Source organism: Nesoenas mayeri (genome assembly GCF_963082525.1).
Source record: "Nesoenas mayeri genome assembly, chromosome: 1".
NCBI lineage: Eukaryota > Metazoa > Chordata > Aves > Columbiformes > Columbidae > Nesoenas > Nesoenas mayeri.
The window spans coordinates 212140717-212161822 of NC_137541.1; the positions used below are offsets into that span (position 1 = coordinate 212140717).

At 49.2% G+C, this 21106-nt stretch overlaps 1 protein-coding gene across 1 annotated transcript; it reads right to left on the reverse strand.

The window, feature by feature from the left end:
- Positions 1–642: 642 nt before the first annotated feature.
- Positions 643–20039, reverse strand: RNF169 (ring finger protein 169; the record flags this gene model as incomplete). The annotated part of the gene is made up of 6 exons (XM_080350950.1): positions 643–1845; positions 3277–3373; positions 4029–4141; positions 4950–5096; positions 11099–11175; positions 19706–20039. 6 exons carry the CDS (start codon positions 20037–20039, stop codon positions 643–645), a joined length of 1971 nt encoding a protein of 656 aa, XP_080207076.1.
- Positions 20040–21106: the final 1067 nt, after the last annotated feature.

Consider the following 21106-nt stretch of genomic DNA (forward strand, 5'->3'; position numbering starts at 1 on the left):
TATTTTATATCTTTCTTCACTGCATTTGGCTTTTTATTTAAAGCGAGTAACCTGTGATCCGTACGGCCGGTGTGGAGAGTGAGATACATTCATTTGTAAGTACTACGGGTGGATCTATTTGGTATTTTTTAGCAGAAATACAGATCAACCTCCCAATGGCCCTCGAGTCAGGTCATTGGAACCCGCTGCCATCAGTGACATTCTGAGCGCCACAGCCAGGGAGCAAACGGGGCAGGCAGAGAGGAGACTCTTTAGGACAGAAAAAGCCTATTTTGCTCTCCGTGGGTTGATTTTTTAAGTGGGAAGGCACGGAATGGACAAGGTCCTTATCCTGCACCCCACACAACCCAGCGGCCCTGGCTACGCATACGGGCGTTGCAGTGTATTCACGGGGACGACGGACGCTTCTCTGAGAGAAAAAAGCTGGACGGGTTTGTTTTTCCCCATTCTCCTTGTTTTTGTTCATCTGAAAGGACTCTGGCTTCTCTCTGAACTGGACCTGCAAATATCTCCCCACCAAAATGAAAAATAAAATAACAAAACAATTGCTGCGGGTGGAAGTATGACAAAAAAATAAGTTTTCCTCTAAGATAATTTGATAAACCTCATTGTCCTCTACAAAGGCAACATCGTCCGGCGGCGCTACTTGGCACCCAGCGTGCTCTTGGAGCGCAGCAGATACCGATCGACTCGCACTTTCCGCCTGTCCACTGTCCTGTTCTCGCTGTCGAAAATGCGCTGCAGGTGCAGGGCCAACCTCCTGTCCTCCTCCTCCTGCTGGAGCTTCTGCTCCACCTCCCGCACCAAACGATCCTCCGGAGCCAAACCCGCCTCTCCTGCCACGTGCCGCAGTCTTTTGACGGAGCCGTTGTGCTCCAAGTGCTTCGTTTTGCAGCGTCTTTTGCGGCCTCGTCTCAGCGACGGGGTTTGCTCGCCGATGATGTTCTCCACGGAGTTGCAGGTGTTGTTCTGCACGTTGATCCGTTCGCTGTTGTTCAGGTATTTCAGCTGCTTTTTTCCTGACGTTTTGATGGGGACTCCCAGCGTGGTGTTGTCTGCGCTGACGCCCATGAGTCTTCTGCTCAGCATTTTCGGGCCGAGACCAAGACAGGATTTGTCCATGAACGTGTTCACTTTGAGGTCAGCAACTTCGGACACTCGCACATTTAGGGAGGTGACATTTGATCTCGTGTCTGGTTCGGCAGCGCTGTCATCTGTTGTTAAGGCTTGTGACTCTCTGTTCTTCTCGCTCCCCCTTCCCAACTTGGTTTCACTGATGGAAGGGAAGAAATCCAGCTCGGGGCGAGCGTCTGCTGTGGTGTCAGGCGGAAGGTGATCGTCCCGAATTTGCAGCTGCTCTTTAGCGCAAGTGCTGGAGATGGTGACGTCAGGAACTAAAACGTCATCCCCAGGCTCCGAAGCCAAGGACGTAAGAGTCGCTTTTGAGAGAGTCTTTTTGATCTGGCGCTCCTGAAATATCTGCTCCCATTTTTTCAGTATTCTAGGACTGGCCTCGTAGGTGGTTGGTTTCTGCAGGCTCCGGTTTAGGTTTCTCGGCGTGGATTTGATAATGAGAGGGCTCAGGACCCTGCCGTCGGGGAGCCTCTTGGGAGGAGTACACGGGGAGCAGACGATTGGCTTGAAGTGGTTGAGCTCTTCCGAGATGCTGTCGTTGCTCTCGGGGCTGATGGACCGTTCTGGCTTGTGCAGGGCCGAGAGGGACGAAACGGGGTTGAGAACCTGGCGCTTCTCCGCTGTCAGGTCTGGGGCTGAGAGGCAGCGGTTGTTCTGGGTGGACGACAAAACTCCAACCAGCGGCGTCGATGTGCTGGTGATGGGTGGGACCTGCATGGATGCATAGAATCATTTTGGTTGGAAAAGATCCTCAAGATCATTGAGTCCAACCACTCCCCCACCCTTGGCACTGCCCCATGTCCTGAGAACCTCATGTCCATCTGTCCAACCCTCCAGGGATGGTGACTCCAGCACTGCCCTGGGAGTGAGCCCAAATGAGCCCAAATCAGAGCTTGAAGGTTTCTGTTACAAACAGCAGGGCCTGGGCATGATTTAGGAAATGAAATGCAAAGACACACAGTATGCAGTTAGCACAATGGATTAATGAGATATTTGTGAAACGAGCGATATCCAGTCTGCGTCCTGCTGAGGAACTTCTCGGAGCTGATGGGTTAAGTTGTGCCCTGAGGGCTGACACTGCAGGGCTTGATATACCCGTGAATGAAGATACCACAGAATCATTTTGGTTGGAAAAGACCCTCAAGACCATTGAGTCCAAGCGTTCCCCACCCCTGGCACTGCCCCATGTCCTGAGAACCTCATGTCCGTCTGTCCAACCCTCCAGGGCTGGTGACTCCAGCACTGCCCTGGGCAGCCTGTTCCAATGCCCCACAGCCCTTTGGGGAAGAAATTGTTCCCCACATCCTACCTCAACCTCCCCTGGCGCAACTTGAGGCCGTTTCCTCTGCTCCTGGCGCTTGTTCCTGGGGAGCAGAGCCCGACCCCCCTGGCTCCAAGCTCCTTTCAGGCAGTTCAGAGATCAGAAGGTCTCCCCTCAGCTCCTGTTCTCCAGCTGAACCCCCCAGGTCCCTCAGCCACTCCCATCACACTTGTGCTCCAGCCCCTCACCAGCTCCGTTCCCTTCTCTCCACTTGCTCCAGCACCTCAAGGCCTTTCTTGGTGTGAGGGGCCCAAAACTGTCCCCAGGATTGGCGGTTTGGCCTCCCCAGTGCCCAGCACAGGGGGAAAACAGATGGTGAATTCACTTGGTTTGCTGGACACAAGATGAAACAAGACCAGGGCAGCTCTTCCCATCGTGTGGAAGTGCAAAAGAAAGTGTCCTAAGATCCGGAGAGCAGTGAGTTCTGCTCTGTTTAAACAGTTTCAGAAAGAAAAGGAGAGAAAAGGGGGAGAAAGGATTTTTTTCTCAACTTCTAAAAGATTTTTCTTTAATCGGCTGGGGGATTCAGCCTTGAAAAGCAAATTAATTAGAAAACAAAAGCATGATGAGTATCCTTCCAACTTCCAATTATCCTCCAGTGCTAACGAACAACTCGGTGGTCTACTTTTCTGCTCGGTAATTTCTAACCCGTCAGGTTTATTATTGTGAGCTGCGAGGAAGCGATTGGCCCCATGGCGATAACGCAGCACCCGCAGCGCCGCAAACACGGTTATTTCATATCACCAGATTACCAGCGCTGTGTAACCTCAGATAAGAACATCTATACATCGAAACCTTTTGTTTCCAGACGCAGCCGGTACCTTTGTTTTGTTGGCTGGGGCTGATCTCTGCCTGCTCTTTGATCTCTCCTGAATGGTGTCGTTGCAGCTCCGGCTCCTTTCCACCTTGGTCAGGTTCCTGAAAAGCACAGGGGTTAAAAAGGGGAGCAAGAACAACCAGCCCAATGGAGTTGGCAGGAGATACCTGTGGGGGAGGCAGCGTCCTTGGCATCTTTCCTCTGGAGGAGATTCCTCCTACACCCTCGGGCTAAAGGGATCCAGGAATTTTGGATCTGCCGCAGCGCCCCGGGCTGTGTTCATAAACACAACAACGCCTCCGCCTCGTGATTAACTGAGGTCAGAGCTAACGATGACGCTACGGAAACCTCTGCGCTTCCCAAGCGTAAACGCGATTCATTATTCCAGCGCGTCGTGCAATGGTTTTCACTGAGAAGCGGAACTCTGAGCATCTGTGCTAGAGAAAGATCTGGCGCTCTATGGTCCATCGCACTGAATTCTATATTTTAATGATTTCTGTCACTTAAATCTACAGGCGATGATTTTTCTGCCTCGTGGGACGAACACTCTATTTGTTAATGTCCAGGGTTTTAGAACAGGTCATGAGGCAGACGCTACATCCTACCAATTAGTTTTAAAATTCCATTAAAAATATAACTTATTTTAGATCGGGACAACCATTTTAACTTAAAGCATCTCAGGTATGTTTAGAACAAGAGTCAAAAGAACATATATAATGGACATTAATGGGCTTAAATAAAACCACAGCATCTTACCCTGAAAGGAAAGCAAAGGAGTAGGCGCTGGTCTTGGAAACAAAAGCCGAGCGATGCGTTTGCTTGCCCTGGAACGGTTCTTCGTTCTCCGAATCCGAGAGACGTTCAGGAAACTGAAGCCAATGAAGGGAGAGTGAGCTGACACACATGACAAAAAGAACCGCTTGGAAAACAAAGCTCTTTCTTGCAAAGATATTCAAGATTCCAAAAGATTATACCTACAGGACATCAACTGCTCGTGCGGCTCCTTCGCTGGAGCTGTGACAGCTCGGAAATTTGGCCAAAAGCATAAATAAAGCAAAAATAAATATAGAGTTCCTATGTATAGCTGTCAGTCATCAAGGAAAGTTAATTTATTGATCGAGGAACGGGGAGAAAATCCTACAAGAAAGGTACTACGGGATGTTATTCAGTACCCATGCGTCAGCCCATCAGTCTTTAAACACTAAAATGCGTTTCCTGCTGAGCTTCATGACTGAAATGAGAAACAGGCCAAGCTCAGCATGAAGAATCTGTTGGGCTACAGTATCGTACGCTGCGGAAGACTGGTGGAGATATGAAGACCGAGGATGCGCAAAGCACAGCGGTGACCTCTCCAGATGTAACGGATACGTTTGGAAAAGCTGCACCTTGGGCCACCAGTAAAGGGGGTAAAAAGGGGGCAGAAACCTCTAGAAGAACATCCACAAACCTCAGAAGACAGTTCTCATTATGATCTGTTCACTCGCAGTATTCAAGGGCTACAACAAAATCAATTAATTAACCCTAGAAAAGCTCCCTGTGTCCAAGGATGGAAGCTCAACGAGCAGGAATGGGATACTCAGCTAGTCAAGGTCTTACAAAAACCAGTTCTTGCTCCAGGACTGAGCCTTAGCAGCGTTTCCCTTGCCAGTGCGGAAAAGGAAACACTATCTTACTTACACACTCTTGGTTCACTTTGAGCACTAAAGATTCATCTTTTTTCTGCTGTTCTTCCGTTTTTCTTTTGCCTCCTTCCATGTCATCGAGAACAAACTTGTGAATCAGATCCTCGGAAGCTTTTTCTTCTTGTAATTTTTCTTCTCTCAGCTGGAAATAATGACAAAAAGAGACGGCGTGGTTAAAATGTTTTCAACTCCTACACTTGGTTGCCAACAAGCGATTTTCCAAGAGTCTGGCCACAGCATTTAATTTCGTGTCTTCATTTCTCTGCTTCTCTCTGCAGCAACAATGTGAAAACCGGTTTGTTCCTACAGCGCCTTCACGTTCGTGCTCTCCACACAAATACCGTGGATATTTTCCCCTTTGCCAAACAGCGAACGGTCCAGGGTTTGACAAAGATTTCTCCGCCACACTCTCCTCTAACATAGAGACAAAAGCTTTTGTCTATTTGTAGACAATCACGCTACAAATAAAATCATGCAAGCTACAGTGTTTCAGTTTTAGGCTTCAAATGGGAGTTAAACACAGTAGACACAATTTGGCGGACATGTAGACTACATTAATTAATTATATTGGTTAGATACAGCAATTCTCACATTGAAACCTACATAATATACTACTGGACCTTCCCAGCAGATCCTCTGCCCATCCTGGAGCGTGTGGAACTCCAGTAATATGGAGAGTGGGGAATAAGAAAAGTGGATTTCAGAGAAGTGCAAACACTTTGAGACCTTCAAGACCAGGTTGGACGGGGCTCTGAGCAACCTGAGCTGGTGAAGATGTCTCTGCTCATGGCAGGGGTGGCACTGAGGGAGCTTTAAGGTCCCTTCAACCCAAACCATTCTGTGATTCTATGATTTGCCTTCCTTCCCTCCCTCCAAAAGGCACAATCTACCACGTAGCCATCCCTTTTGAGTAACCAAGGTCAATCTTTAGTCTCCACAAGCTCCTCCTGGCCAGGCTCTCCCTGCAGAAACTTTTGTTCCCAAACCACAGGATCAGCCTGGAGAACAGAAGCTCCAGGGAGACTTTAGTGCGGCCTTTAAAGGGACTGAAAAGAAAGATGGGGACAGACTTTTGAGCAGGACCTGTTGTGATAGGACAAGGGGTGATGGTTTTAAACTAAAGGAGGGAGATTCAGGCCGGACATGAGGAAGAAATTGTTGCCCTGAGGGTGGTGAGAGCCTGGCCCAGGTTGGCCAGAGAGGTGGTAGATGCCCCATCCCTGGAGACATCCCAGGCCAGGCTGGACGGGGCTCTGAGCAACCTGAGCTGGTGAAGATGTCCCTGTCATGGCAGGGGGGGCACTGGGGGATCTTTAAGGTCCCTTCAACCCAAACTACTCTATGATTCCATGCTTCCACCCTCCTTTCCACCCCTTTTCCCAAGGAACAGGCTCTGCCGTACATACCTCAGACAGTCCCATCCCAGGACATCGCCCGGCTCCCTTCTCCCTCAGCTTGTCTCTCACCTCTTCCTCAACTTCAGACTTGCACGAAGGCCACAAATACTCTATACGTATATACACCCAGTTCTTCCTTTTTCCTCCACCCAACCCCTGTGCATAATTCTGGGCCAACAAGCGTGACCTTTGATTGATAGATCTCCACCACGCTGATGAATCACCGCTCGGGACAAGCACTAAGAAACCAAATCATTCTGTTTATCCCTCACGTTTGGGTGTAGATATCCCAGTTGTTTAAAAAGCTGCTCTGTTACACTCCCTCTCTTCTCACACAATGTCATTTCCCCCTCGATTTCTGGGACAGTTTTGCTGTGGGACCCTCCAGGAAAATTCACGGCAGCGTTGAAACAACTCATTCTTCCAAAATATTTAGTATTTACCTTCTGTGCCGCAAGATGGGGGGAAATAAGAAGCATGGGCATGCGGATGACAAAACAGAGTTCACAATGAATTCCACGAAAAGCACATTGTGATTTTCAGGCTGGGAAGAACACAAAAGCTACTGAACCCAAACCCCCATAGATGATGAAGAGAGAAGGCAGAAACCAAGAAAATTCCCCCTGATTGGCTAATTTGGGTGATTAGCAAATATTTTCTGACTTGTCTGACTTGTTGTTTAGAATCGTTTTAAGATGTATCACCTTGGAATTCCTGACTTATTAATAATCTCAGGCAGTAATGACGACACAAGGTCTGACTAATGCAGATTGCGGCCACACGATGCAGACATGACGAATAGTCCGCTGCGCGTTTCATGAACAATATTTAAAGAGACTTTTGAAAGTATCATCTTAAAAACAAGTTAACATCAAGATTTATCATAAAGATCACAGAATCACAGAATTGACTGGGTTGGAAAAGACCTCAGAGATCATCCAGTCCAACCCTTGGTCCAACTCCAGCCCATTGACTAGATCATGGCACTAAGTGCCATGTCCAATCTCAGCTTAAAAACCTCCAGGGCCGGTGAGTCCAGCACCTCCCTGGGCAGCCATTCCAATGCCTGACCACTCTCTCTGCACAGAATTGCTTTCTAATCTCCAGCCTCAATTTCCCCTGGCAGAGCTGAAGCCCATGGCCCCTTGTCCTATTGCTGACTGCCTGGAGAAGAGCCCAATCCCCACCTGGCTAGAACTGCCCTTCAGGTAGTTCTAGAGAGTGCTGAGCTCCCCTCTAAGCCTCCTCTTCTCCAGACTAAACAAGCCCAGCTCCCTCAGCCTCTCCCCATAGGGCTTGTGTTCAAGTCCCTTCCCCAGTCTTGTTGCTCTTCTCTGGACCCTCCAGCACTTCAATCTCTTTCCTGAGCTGAGGGGCCCAGAACTGAACACAATACTCCAGGTGTGGCCTCCCCAATGCAGAGTACAGGGGAAGGATCACTGCCCTTGTCCTGCTGACCACGCTGGTTTGGATACAGGACAGGACACCATTGGCCTTCTTGGCCACCTGGACACACTGGTGGCTCATGCTGAGCTTTCTGTCAAAGATGACTCTTTTTGGCCAGCTGAGATACTGCCCAGCACTTGTGTCCTTTCTATATTTCTCACATGGAAATAAGCTCTACGGAAATCTTCACTTTTTTTGCCTAACTTATAAAATTCTCAGTTCTCAAATCTAAAGGCACAAGCGTATGTAACAAGACATGGGAATATTTAAGGATTTTAGGCCAGGACACGGCACCGTTAATGGGAGGTGCAAACACAAGCTCTGCTGACAGTGACAAAAGCAACAACAGGATTCTTAATTAACAGGATACGAAAAGAAATTCAGGTGCAGAGTTCAGGCTGCAAACAAAAGCTAATCCTAATGGTGACATTTTTACTAATCAAAATCATTTTAAGTAGCCTAATGTAAATTATCTCCCGCAGGATTTACTTACAAACGTGGCAATATTGCACTGGGACGTGAGGATGAGAAACTGAAACGAGCTGCTATGAAACATGAAGAAGCATCTTATATTATCTGAGCAGCATCTTTGAAATCCTGGATGCAGCATCATCAGGTGTGTGATTATCAGATAATGTATTTGAACTTGTCCGTAGCCTTTCAGAGCTGCAGGAAAAAACACTCCACAAGCAATCGTGCACTTAATTCGTGTAAGAAATGAGAATTTCAGGAAGATTGTGCTTAAGGCTAACATATATTTCCAACAATGCGCTGAGCTCACGTTTGGTATCTTCTTTTTGCTCAATAAACCATGTGGGTTTGCTGGCTGGAAAGCTGCATGTCAGCACATGCCCAGGTAGGAGTTTCCCTCCTGTCTGCGTGTGGTTATAAGCAATAACACGGCTTGCGATAGAAAGATGGTTTAATGAGGCTGAGTGAGGCTTTTTAGGGGATATGGAAACACCGTGAGCGTATCGTCGGTTGTCAACAAAAATCACGTCGCCCTTTTCTCTTGGGTGATGACTCAGAAAATCCCCAGCTCGTTAAAACAAGGGTCATAAACAGCGAGTTTAAGTCGAAATGGGCAAGAAATCTTATCTGCCAGTGAGCAGAAAGAAGGACGCAGCAGCCTGAGCAGGAATGACATAAAAACCATGTCCCAAAATGCCAGAAGTATGTTAAAATATTGCCTTTTTGTGGGGAAGTGAGAAGTGTTGGCACATGGAATCTTTTTTTCCTGAAGTGGTAGATGCAAAAAACCTCTTCAGCTGCTTCAAATGCGCTTCATTGGACTTTATATAAATTGCACTTCAAGTTGGTTTAATGGAGTGATCGGGATTAGCAAATGGCGACAAATCCCTGCTTTGTCCTGCATGGATGCGATGCTCCTATACATTATTTTATGGATCACGGGAGAAAAGATGGTTTCATCCTTCCAGAAGAAGCAGTTTTGCATCAGTTTGGAGACACCAAGGAGTTCAAGGGAAATTCCGGATTGAAGATGTCAAGCGACAAGGCCAGCAGGAATTTGCTCCAATATCATCATGGAAAGTCTTCTGCTCACTATTACAGGCAAATCTATAAAACCCTAGCGAGGTTTATGGTTAATATCTATATAAAAAGCTTTATTTCTTTACGCCAACAATACCTTGAGTATCCTCATGAAGGTTATAGTGAAAAAAATATAAATGGCCAAATACAGTGATGCACATTTAATTAATAAACTAGGTTTTTATATGAATAAGATTTCTGTGCGTTTAAGACTTATATCACTGCCCAAACCATTTCTCAACAAATGTTGCTAAAAATGCCACAAATCGCAAGACTTTATGCGCAAAGTACATGGAAGACACCTCGACCAGAGATGTGTTTGCATTTCTTAAGACCAGTTAAAGGGGACAAACCCTAATAATCCATAGTAACACTGCCCATTGGTGACACTTTTAATTCACAGAATCACAGAATCCCAGAATGTCAGGGGTTGAAGGGACCTGGAAAGCTCATCCAGTGCAATCCCCCCATGGAGCAGGAACACCCAGATGAGGTTACACAGGAAGGTGTCCAGGCGGGTTGGAATGTCTGCAGAGAAGGAGACTCCACAACCCCCCTGGGCAGCCTGGGCCAGGCTCTGCCACCCTCACCAGGAACAAGTTGCTTCTCAAATTTAAGTGGAACCTTTTGTGTTCCAGTTTGAACCCATTACCCCTTGTCCTATCACTGGTTGTCACTGAGAAGAGCCTGGCTCCATCCTCCTGACACTCACCCTTTATATATCTGTCAACATGAATGAGTCCCCCCTCAGTGTCCTCTTGTCCAGCTCCAGAGCCCCAGCTCCCTCAGCCTTTCCTCACACGGGAGATGCTCCACTCCCTTCAGCATCTTCGTGGCTGTGCTGGACTCTCTCCAGCAGTTCCCTGTCCTGCTGGAACTGAGGGGCCACAACTGGACACAAGATTCCAGGTGTGGTCTCCCCAGGGCAGAGCAGAGGGGCAGGAGAACCTCTCTGACCTACTGACCACCCCCTTCTAACCCACCCCAGGTACCATTGGCTTCCTGGCCACAAGGGCCCAGTGCTGGCTCATGCTCACCCTGCTGTCCCAAGGACCCCCAGGTCCCTTTCCCCTACACTGCTCTCCAACAGCTCGTTCCCCAACTTACACTGGATCCTGGGGTTGTTCCTGCCCAGATCCAAGACTCTGCACTTGCCCTTGTTCTAGTTCATTACATTTCTCCCCGTCCAACTCTCAGCCTGTCCAGGTCTCTGATGGCAGCACAGCCTCTGGCGTGTCAGCCACTCCTCCCAGCTTGGTGTCACCAGCAAACTTGCTGACAGTCACTCTATTCCCTCATCCAAGTCATTGATGAATATATTGAATAACAGCGGCCCCAGCACTGCCCCCTGAGGCACTGCACTAAACACAGGCAGCAGAGAAGACCCTTCCACATCTTTTAATTGTCTCCTCACATATCTGCATTTCCCAGACTAGTTATTTACCTTAAATATAATTTCAACAATCTTTTCCTACTTAGCACCACCCAGTGCACAAGTTTATTTTATTTCTATTTAGATATCAGCTTTCTACAGTTGTTGAGTGAAAACCCAAAGAAAATACTTCAACTATGAAAAGAAAAGGTTCCTTTTCCCCAGCAGGTCAACTAATCAGCACGAAAAAAGACAAACCAGCATCCCAGAGATCAAGGCTCTGAACACTGATTAAATCTATCGATGGACATGATGGCATTTCTGCAGGAAATCCAGTTTATTCTGGAAGAAACCTCACGATTACGCCGAATACCGTACCTTCCTTAGCTGGCTTTCGTATTCTTCTAGGAGTTCCCCTGGTTTGCTTAGTTTAATGGGTGCTCTGAATATAAAGTCTGCAAAGAGAAGGGGAAATAAAAAACAGAAGGAAATACATTTTAGTGTATGAGGATCAGAGTTGTCCATTATTTCCCAAAATGGGCAAGTTCTCCAGGGACTGCACGAGAGGTTATGTAGCATTTTTTCCAGCACGTATATTTATGGGACGATACTGCTATCAAAGCTCTGTTTAACACACAGAAACACTCGGAGGAGGGCGGCCAAGTATTAATAACACCATTGTGCACTTCTAGAGTTTCTCTGGAGATTCTCAAGAGCTCTCGACGAGCCATCGGGGGAGTATTTAGGACGTAAACACAGATGGTAAGTTACAGCCCCGAGATGTCACAGGAAGTCTCAGTCCTAGAAATTAAACCAGGCTTAATGAGTCTGCTCCAGCCAGACACCCAGGAAACGCGGGCTGAGAGCAGCAACACCCCGAATCCACACCCTGCTGTAGAAACCATCATCTTGAGAATATTATTTTCTATATAAATAACATTTTTACTCTTCCATTTGCCATCCCACAGTGTGGCGGGTGCGCTCAACCCTCCCAGCCGAACCAGCAGCAATTTGGTTCAGGTTCCAGAGGAGGGAAAGGCCTGAGCTGCAGTGGGGCCAAGAAATCCTTCCAGGAGACCCATAGGAAGCAGAACAAGAACCGAACCCCAATAACTTGTGGGCACGGGGAGCATCGTGCAGACTTTTCCTACTGTATGCAATTGGAATACGAGTCAACCGCTTCATTCTATAAATACGACAGCCTGGATGAGCCACTTTGAGCTCCCCCTGCTAAATAAGCGAGCTGTGTGGCAATGGTTTTACCACTCACAGGTCAGTGGATGAGCCCAATTTAAGTTTAATATTAATCATTTAGCTTAAGTAGATGCACACTAAATATAATGAATTATTTAGAGATAAAAGGCTGTATGATTTTTAATATACTCTTTGCTTCCTGGATTTGCTAAAATTTTAAGCTGTAAAGGTCTGCTCATATTTACCAAAAGCAACTACAAACTACACTGAACAATTTTAAGATAAGGCCTATTTTGCACTTTGCTAAGAAAGGACTTATCCAGACAAAACAGCACCTTTAAGGCCATGGACCAGAAACAACGTCAACAGCTGAACAAAACAAAGGCCCACGTGGAATCAGAGGAAAAGATCCAACGAGAAGCAAGAAGACCCCAAAGTGAAATTTTGCTATTGGACTGAACCATAGTGTGAATGGTTTGTAAAGATATAAAAGTCTATGGTTTTCTATGCTCGGTTGGGCCTCTGCGCAGGTTCCCAGCTGGATCCAGCCCTCCTGCTATTCTCTCCATTACATTTCTTCAAGGAGAGAAGAATCCTGACAGTTTGCTTGGTGAACCGATACAAACACCTGGAGAGAAGTTCAGCAGCATTCGGTTTGCTGTATTTCCCCCATGCAGTAATAGAATGAACCCCCAACCGAACTCTTTCAAGTCGCGCTTCTCTTTGAGAAATCTAACCATTGCTCTGCAGTGCGCAGAACCCTAAGGTTCTCAGCTCGCTATTTGGGAGCGGACGGGCCGTTCTGTCCGGCAGGAATTCCCCATCCTGCTCCCATTTCCTCCCGTCCCCCTCGGGAATCCAGAAACCAAAAAGCTTCTTGGCACCGGGTTCTAGTTTAACCTCCGTTGCCGGAGTTTGTTACTCCCCAAGCGACTCTTTCTATTTTCATCCTGTCGAGCTCCCGCTCGCTTCTGTGCAGCACAAGTCTGGGCAAGTTGTGGTACAGTCGGACGAGCCCGGATGGAAAAAGGAACAAGCGGAATAAAACAATAAGCCCTGAACAACCGTCTTGGCTCAGCTCGTATCCAGCATCGCTCATCATCCCGAACTTTGGGATGAAACAGGTATGAACAAGAAGGAAATACCCGCTGTATTTACTCTTTCCAGCTCGCTAAAATTAAGGGATATAACCTGGCAGATCCATCGCACACGTTTTGTTGAGGGAGTGTTTTTATTACTCAAACATGTCGGCATGAACTGAAAAAGTTCATGGTGGGGTAAGGAAATCAAACAGACCGACTGCCCCGCGGGCATCAGGTTCACGGCAGCGTTTGCCTCCTCCCTGGGGATACGTCACAGCCCCGGTGCCAAAACGTCCTGTTTAAACCCCCACAAAATCCTGTTTTCACCCATCAGACCTCCCACTAGTTCAATTATAAAAGTTCTTAGAGAAAAGCCGCGTAATTTCAGTCCATCCCCATCAGTGAGCGCAGACTCGGGAGCTTCCGAGGAGCTGCGGAGAGGGAACGCCGGAGCTGAACAAATCATTGAATATTTCACAGAATCACAGAATGTCAGAGGTTGAAGGGACCTGGAAAGCTCATCCAGTGCAGTCCCCCCATGGAGCAGGAACACCCAGATGAGGTTACACAGGAAGGTGTCCAGGCGGGTTGGAATGTCTGCACAGAAGGAGACTCCACAACCCCCTGGGCAGCCTGGGCCAGGCTCTGACACCCTCACCAGGAACAAGTTGCTTCTCATATTTAAGTGTAACCTCCTGTGTTCCAGTTTGTACCCATTGCCCCTTGTCCTATCACTGGTTGTCACTGAGAAGAGCCTGGCTCCATCCTCCTGACACTCCCCCTTTCCATATTGATCCCCAGGAATGAGTCACCCCTCAGTGTCCTCTTGTCCAGCTCCAGAGCCCCAGCTCCCTCAGCCTTTCCTCACACGGGAGATGCTCCACTCCCTTCAGCATCTTGGTGGCTGCGCTGGACTCTCTGCAGCAGTTCTCTGTCCTGCTGGAACTGAGGGGCCACAACTGGACACAAGATTCCAGGTGTGGTCTCATTTTTCCCCCCTCAGGGTAATAAACGCGCAGGAGCTAAGCCGAGGGAAACACGCAGCGATAAAGAGAAGCCACATCAACTGGTTTCATTGCTTATGTGCGTTCGGCAAGCCAGAATAGAATTTAAATAACGGAACAACATTTATCTTTAAAGTTGTGCTGGTTTAGCTATTGGTCTAACATCAGGTAGACACATTTTTATGTATAGCGTCTTTATATAGAGCATATTTATGCAACCATTATAGATTTTATGGATGGGTCATAAGACAGAGACCCCAAATTTCTAACTCCGCGTAGAAGAGATGAAAACATAAATGTTTGCACAACTGGATATTGATGCTTAAAACATCCCGTTGTAGTTTCTGGGTTAGAGCTGTGCAAATGGAACCAGACCCGTCCTCGCACTGGGATGCAGCTAGGGAGGAAGAAAAGGTGACCAGAGCATCACCTGCGATCCTTATGTGATCAAATATAAATACTATAAGTCTACTCGGCTGCTTTGATGCATGCTATGGCCTAGGAGAACAGCGGGAATGCGTAAAATGATGGAAAAAATGGCCTTTACTTGATTTTTGCAGCTTGCTGTGTGTCTACAGAAATGGTTTCTGAACAAAGGTGACTCAGAAAGGTCGTCGGGAATGTTGGCTCCTTCCAAACAGGGCGATGGCACCGAAACAGTCGCAGCGGCGGCGTCAAAACCGACATCCTGCTCTTTTGTGTTGGCAGACGAGAGCTTCATCCTATTGTCCTCAATCTCGGATAAAAACAACTGATTTCTACACTAGCAGAGAGGCCAAAACATCCTCTAATTATTTAAGGCTGCTTGTCTTTATTAGAGACTCGTAGCCTTGAACGACTCCATCCACATTCAACGTTCGTGTGCAGACGTGTGTGTTACACCGTTAATCCACGCTCCCGGCCACCAGATTTTATATTTACCCGCGAAAGATTCAGAAACACGCATCTGGTGATGGATTCAGTTGAATAAAAAGAAGTTGAACTTGATTCAGAAACACTTTGGTTCCCCTTGTGTTGTTCAGAGGCTCCTGGGTTTCAATAAACCGATGCCATCCAGTGAATCAAAGCTCAAAAATCAAATCAAATCCTCCTCGTCCCCAGCAAACTCTGTAGCTCCCTCCTCTATTCCTGGCAGGGATGATCAAAATCTTGAGGTTCTCACTGTTCTTTTCATTTTAACTTCCAGCAGTTTGTGTTGATACTTGAAGATGAAGATGAGATCTTAATGTTTTCAAAACACAAACCAACAAGTTAGAAGTTTTCTGACGATGGAGAGTTTTGGAAACAGTTTCCCAACAAGAGTAGCTGCTCTAGTTCTTCTAAAAGGGTGTTAATTAAATTACGTTAAGATATGCCAATGGAAAATTTCATATATATATATATACATAGATATACTTTGGCATCAGGGCATTTGTGGAAACAAGAAATTAAAACTTAGAACCTTCTGGCCACAAATCTGTAAATTTTCATAAGTGAAAGAATCAGTAGGGTTGGAGCTGTAGGAAGATTTTGGGCTGTCACATATGGGTACGACAACACGCGGCATCGCCAGCCCCATTTTCCTGCCCTGCATCTGTGGTCCAGCAAACCGGACATGGGGACTAAGACAAGGTAAGAATAATCTACTCATTATTCACCACTCGGAGGGACAACAATTTCTTCCGATGTGGGAGAAGATACAGCCACAAACTCATCTGCTTCTCCTTTTCCACAACATCCTTTTGTCTTCATTCTTAGGCTGTTCCATCTTCCTTGGGAGAAATGTGAACGTGCTTATTTTCTTACAAATCAGGCTGAGCACCTCACCGTGAATATGTTTGTTCTTTCTTCTTCTTCTTGGCTGGCTGAATCCTCAAACACAAGCCTCCCATCTGCTGCACCTATCTGCCTTCCAAGACTTTCACCAGGCAACTGTTTGAATGTAAAAAATCATACTTAGCGAAGCCTCACAGCCAGTATTACACCTCGAGCTCAAAATCTGGTTTTACACCAACATCTAGGATGCTTTGCCAAGTGCTTCAAGATAGTTGGAGAGGAGGCAGAGGGGACGTGGGACCTATGAATCTCAAAGTGAATGACAAAAATTGAGACTTGAAACCATTATTAATTAGCCAATTTAAGCTGTTATGGTCAAGGTACATCAAAAGGTCGTCCCAGGTAGTTTTTTAAGATTTTGAAGATTTCGAGCGATTTAATGAAATACATCAGCTTCTTCACTGTTTGGTAACAGAATGGTTGAGGTTGGCAAAGACCTCTGGAGACCAAACTCATCTGCTCAAGCAGGGTCACCAGAAGAAACCTGGCCAAGTCCATGTCCAGTTGGGTTTTGAACACCTCTGAGGATGGAGACTCCACAACCTCCCTGGGCAACCCGTGCCAGGCTCCAGCGCTCTCCCAGTAAAATGGTTTTTTCTTATGGAAAGCGAAACTTCTTGTGTTTCAGTTTGTGCCCATTGTCCCCTGTCCTGTCATTGGGCACCACTGAGAAGAACCTGCTTCTGCTGCCCTTACTGCCACCTCTCACAGATCTATAGACATTGACAGACATTGTGGTTGGACTAGATGACCTTTGAAGGTCCCTTCCAACCCAAACTATTCTATGATTCTATGATAATGTCCCCCCAGGGCTTCAAGAGGGTGTCAGTGTGGTTGTACAGGAGACAAGAGTCAAAAGTGTGGAAAGCAAATGGACGTGATGGACAAGAAAGCCTTCTACAAGGACATCAGCACCAAAAGGAAAATGTGGTTCTGCTGCTGGGTCAGGGGGATACCTGATGCTAAAGGGCACGGAAAAGGCTGAGATGTTCAATGCCTCCTTTCCTCAGTCTTTATGGTGACAGCAGGTCCAGAGAAGGCCACATAGATGGTCACAAGGCTGGAGCAGCTCTGTTGGGAGGACAGGCTGAGAGAGTTGGGGTGTTCAGCTGGAGAAGAGAAGCTCCACAGAGACCTTAGTGCAGCCTTTCTGGACTTAAAAGGGGCCGAGAAGAAAGATGGGGACAGACTTTTGAGCAGGGCCTGTTGCCATAGGACAAGGGGTGATGGTTTGAAACTAAAGGAGGGGAGATTCAGGCCAGACATGAGGAAGAAATTGTTGCCCTGAGGGTGGTGAGAGCCTGGCCCAGGTTGGCCAGAGAGGTGGTGGCTGAACCATCCCTGGAGACATCCCAGGCCAGGCTGGACGGGGCTCTGAGCAACCTGAGCTGTTGAAGATGTCCCTGCTCATGGCACGGGGGGAACTGGGCGAGCTGGAAGGTCCTTCACACCCAAACCCTTCTGTGATTCTAAGACCAGCTTCAGGAATCCCAAGGAACAACAACTCCTGGAAAAGCATTTCCAGACCCATGAAGGAGGAGAAGAAGGTGCTTGGGAGGTGGTCAGCATGGATGTATGAACAGGAAAGCACGCTTATCCAATGCAGCAGTCATCTGGGATGAGGTGCCTGGCTCAGTGGGTGAGCAAAGAGCCATGGATGTTGTTTATCTTGACCACCAAAGGGCCATGAAGATCATAGGAGAGGTTGACCCTGCTTTGAGGAGCGGTTGGATCTCCAGAGGTTCCTGCCAAGCTCAGCCTTGCTGTGGTTCTTCAATAAGCCTCACTAATGTCAAAATAAACCCCATCCACAGCTCCCTCTCTGCACGTAGCAGGTCACAATTTGTCACAGGTCAATCAACTTTGATTTCCACACTATTAAGCCCAACATACAACATAAGTGGTCAAATACCTTCACAGCTTTTAGCCCGACACAGCCGCCCAGCGCTGCTTAAGGACAAGCCTGAGCCTAGACTAGGAATGCCATTCAAGATTACAGATCGTTTTAGCTTATCTCACTTTCTCTCACCTCATCGACTGCTAAATCAACCCCTTTAAGCGCGATTTTACCGTGGCGAGGTCTATGGTATGACCCGCAATCACAGTACGGGCAAATACGGATTAGTCCAGCTCAATTCAGAGTGCCCGTGACAAAGCTGTAATCAAGACTACAAGGCGGCACTGGAGTGCAGGTGTCTGTCCGCGTTTGGGGGGCACCTCTCAGACACCCCACGATTCTCTTTGCAACATTTCCAGAGCTTTAGGAAGTTTGGGCAGGCGGAAAATTACAACTAACTTGATCACCTTGCTGCAAAACACACCCACCTCAGACAAATCAAGACAAGCAGAGAATTAAAGTTAATTTTTCTTGCAAAACCACCCACCAAGGCACTGTGTACTGGCCCAGGTTGGCCAGAGAGGTGGTGGATGAACCATCCCTGGAGACATCCCAGGCCAGGCTGGACGGGGCTCTGAGCAACCTGAGCTGGTGAAGATGTCCCTGCTCATGGCAGGGGTGGCACTGGGGGAGCTGGGAAGGTCCCTCCACCCCAAACCATCTGTGATTCTATAAACATTCCAGCAGCATGGCTGGATATTCTCACCCAAGCCAGCCTGGACCAAGCCGCGCCTATTTAAGCACAATTGACACAAGTACCTCGGAGCGGAGATCGACTCAGGGAATTTTTGTTGTCCCTCCTCCGGCTGGCTCAGGGAGGAGGATCCGCTCCCAGCTCCCTCCGGCCAGCCCGTCTGTTCATCCATTCAGCAAATCCTCCTGCGCGGAAACTTCCCAGCTCCCTCCCAGCAAAGGTCAGCGGGGTGAGTTCAAACCACCCATTTAAGCCGTTTAAGCTCATCCTGCCAATTTTTTCCCCCTAGCAAATTAGAGGGCGCTGACTCAAGCATGAACCAGGAGACCAGTAACACGCTGGAAAAGGGATGGTTAAGGCATGCCTGGCTGGCTAAAAGGACATTTAAGCCTTGCTTAAAGCCTCGGCTGCTCTGCGGGGCTCCAACCAACACACGCCGCGGAAGATCTCGGCGTGCTGGGAGTTTTGACAGCGGTGAAATGGGCATCTCGCGTGGCACCTCGGGAAAAACCAGCGTCGCCGGCTCAAATGAGGATTTATTCAAAAGGAAATAGTTTTCTAGGAGTCGGGGAAGGCTGTTGGGTTTCGAGACGGGGAGGAAACGCGTGACAAAAAGCCGTGAACTCGGGAACGACGGGGCTTTTTTCTGTGTGTTGACAAGGGAGCAGGATTTGCCACGGCACAGGAGCTTTGGCCTCCCACCGCGGCACAAACCAGCCTGACTTTTACCAGCCATCCAGACGGGTGGCACCGCCACCACCATCAGCTTTTTGGGCAACGTTAGTATCAAAATCATCATCCGCTCGCCATTTTGGGGTGAAGCAGAGGCCAGAGCTGCCCCGGGAGGGGTGTTCTGTTAAAACCTGCCCTTCGCACCACTCCGGTGCTCTATGGATTGGGGGGCAGCAGGATGGTGACCTCCCCTCTTCCCATTGGCGAGGGGAGCTTGAGTGCACTCGGTGTGTGCAACAGATGTTGAGTGGGAGTGGGGAAACACGCGTCCCCCCAAAACCCATCGCCCAACACTGTAATTGAGGGTGAGATCACACCCCGCCCCAACCCCATAATAGCGGCTGAGCCCCCGCAAACTCAGCGCACAGCTGACCACGCCCACTTAGGGGCGGAGCCCCCTCTGGCCACGCCCCCTCAGGGTTGAACCCGCCGCTGGCCACGCCCCTCAGGGCCGAGCCCCCCGCGCGACCCCCTGCCCCCCCCTCCCATTCCCCTCAGGCCGCCGGTTGGAACCGGGAGGGGGGGATGGGGAGGCGCCCGTCGCTGCCGCCGCCGCCGCCGCCGCACCTTGGTCCGGCGGCCGCTGCTCCCCGCCTCCTCCGGCGGCCGTCGTCGCGGCGGGCTCGGCGCGGGCCTGCTGGCGGCGGGCCCAGGTGGAGAGGCGGCTGCGGCAGAGCGGGCAGTAGAGGCCCGGGCCCTGCAGGCACCGCTGGAAGCAGGCGAGGCAGAGCGAGTGGCGGCAGGGCGGCGTCACCGCCTCCACCAGCGCCTGCCGGCACACCGGGCACTCCAGCAGCACCGCCTCGTCGTCCTCCTCCGCCGCCGCCCCGGCCCGCCCACGCCGCCGCCGCCCCCGCCGCGCCGGCAGCGCGGCCCGGCCGCCCAGGCCCGCCGCCGCCATCTTCTCACACTTTGAAGGGACAGAGCGTCGGGGCGCGCGGCCCCGCCCACCACACACATAATTCATGAGGGGGCGTGGCCTCCCCGCGCTTCATATTAATGAGCGCTGAGCGGCGTCAGCCCCGCCCCGCGTTGACCACGCCTTCTCATTGAATATTAAGGAGACCTGCTTATATAAAGAGGGGCGGCCCCGTCGTTTCCTCAGTAGGCGTGAAGCTGCTGATGCTGTCGGTGGAGTCGCTCAGGGAGCTCAGAAACGGTGTGATGGGCTGTATGGCTGAATATGGGCTGGTTGCGGAGGCTCCAGGGTGCTGAAGGAGCCCTGCACCCCCTCCATTACTGCGGGGAGGGCACAGGGTGGGGTGTGTGTGCTCCTTCGCAAGCTGCTGCTCTCTGGGCGTTTTGGTTGGAAAAGCCCCTCAAGCTGGAGTCCAACCATTCCCCAACCCCTGTCCCTGCCCCATGTCCTGAGAACCTCATGTCCGTCTGTCCAACCCTCCAGGGCTGGTGACTCCAGCACTGCTCTGGGCAGCCTGTTCCAATGCCCCACAGCCCTTTGGGGAAGAAATTGTTCCCAGATCCAACCTCAACCTCCCCTGGCGCAACTTGAGGGCATTTGAAACACTCCTGGTGTGTTCATCTGTTCATTAGGTGTGATGTTGGGAGGTGTTTTGTGTCCCAGCGTGGCAGGTGGTGTGGATGACCCATTGACCATCAGAACTAAACCTCAGAGGGCTGGACACAGCGATCCAGATGGCTCCTGTGCTTTGCTCTGGGTGAGATCAGCTCTGTGTGCTGACAGGTACCTTCAGCCTCTTCTCAAAGATCTCCAGCAGTGGGGGCCTTCCCAAACCATCCATCCCAATCTATTTAGTATCTCCATGATAAGTAGAGAAAGAAACCTCAAAAAGGATGTGTTTCTTCTCACAGGGCTGCCCAAGCCATGGTCCGGCTTTGGTGCTCCTGGTTCCTGCCCCTTCATTCTCTGTGTTCTCCAGCCTGTCTTCTTCAGTGGCTTCTCCCAGGACGTTATTTTATACCAGATGCATCTTCAGGTGGGCAAGAACT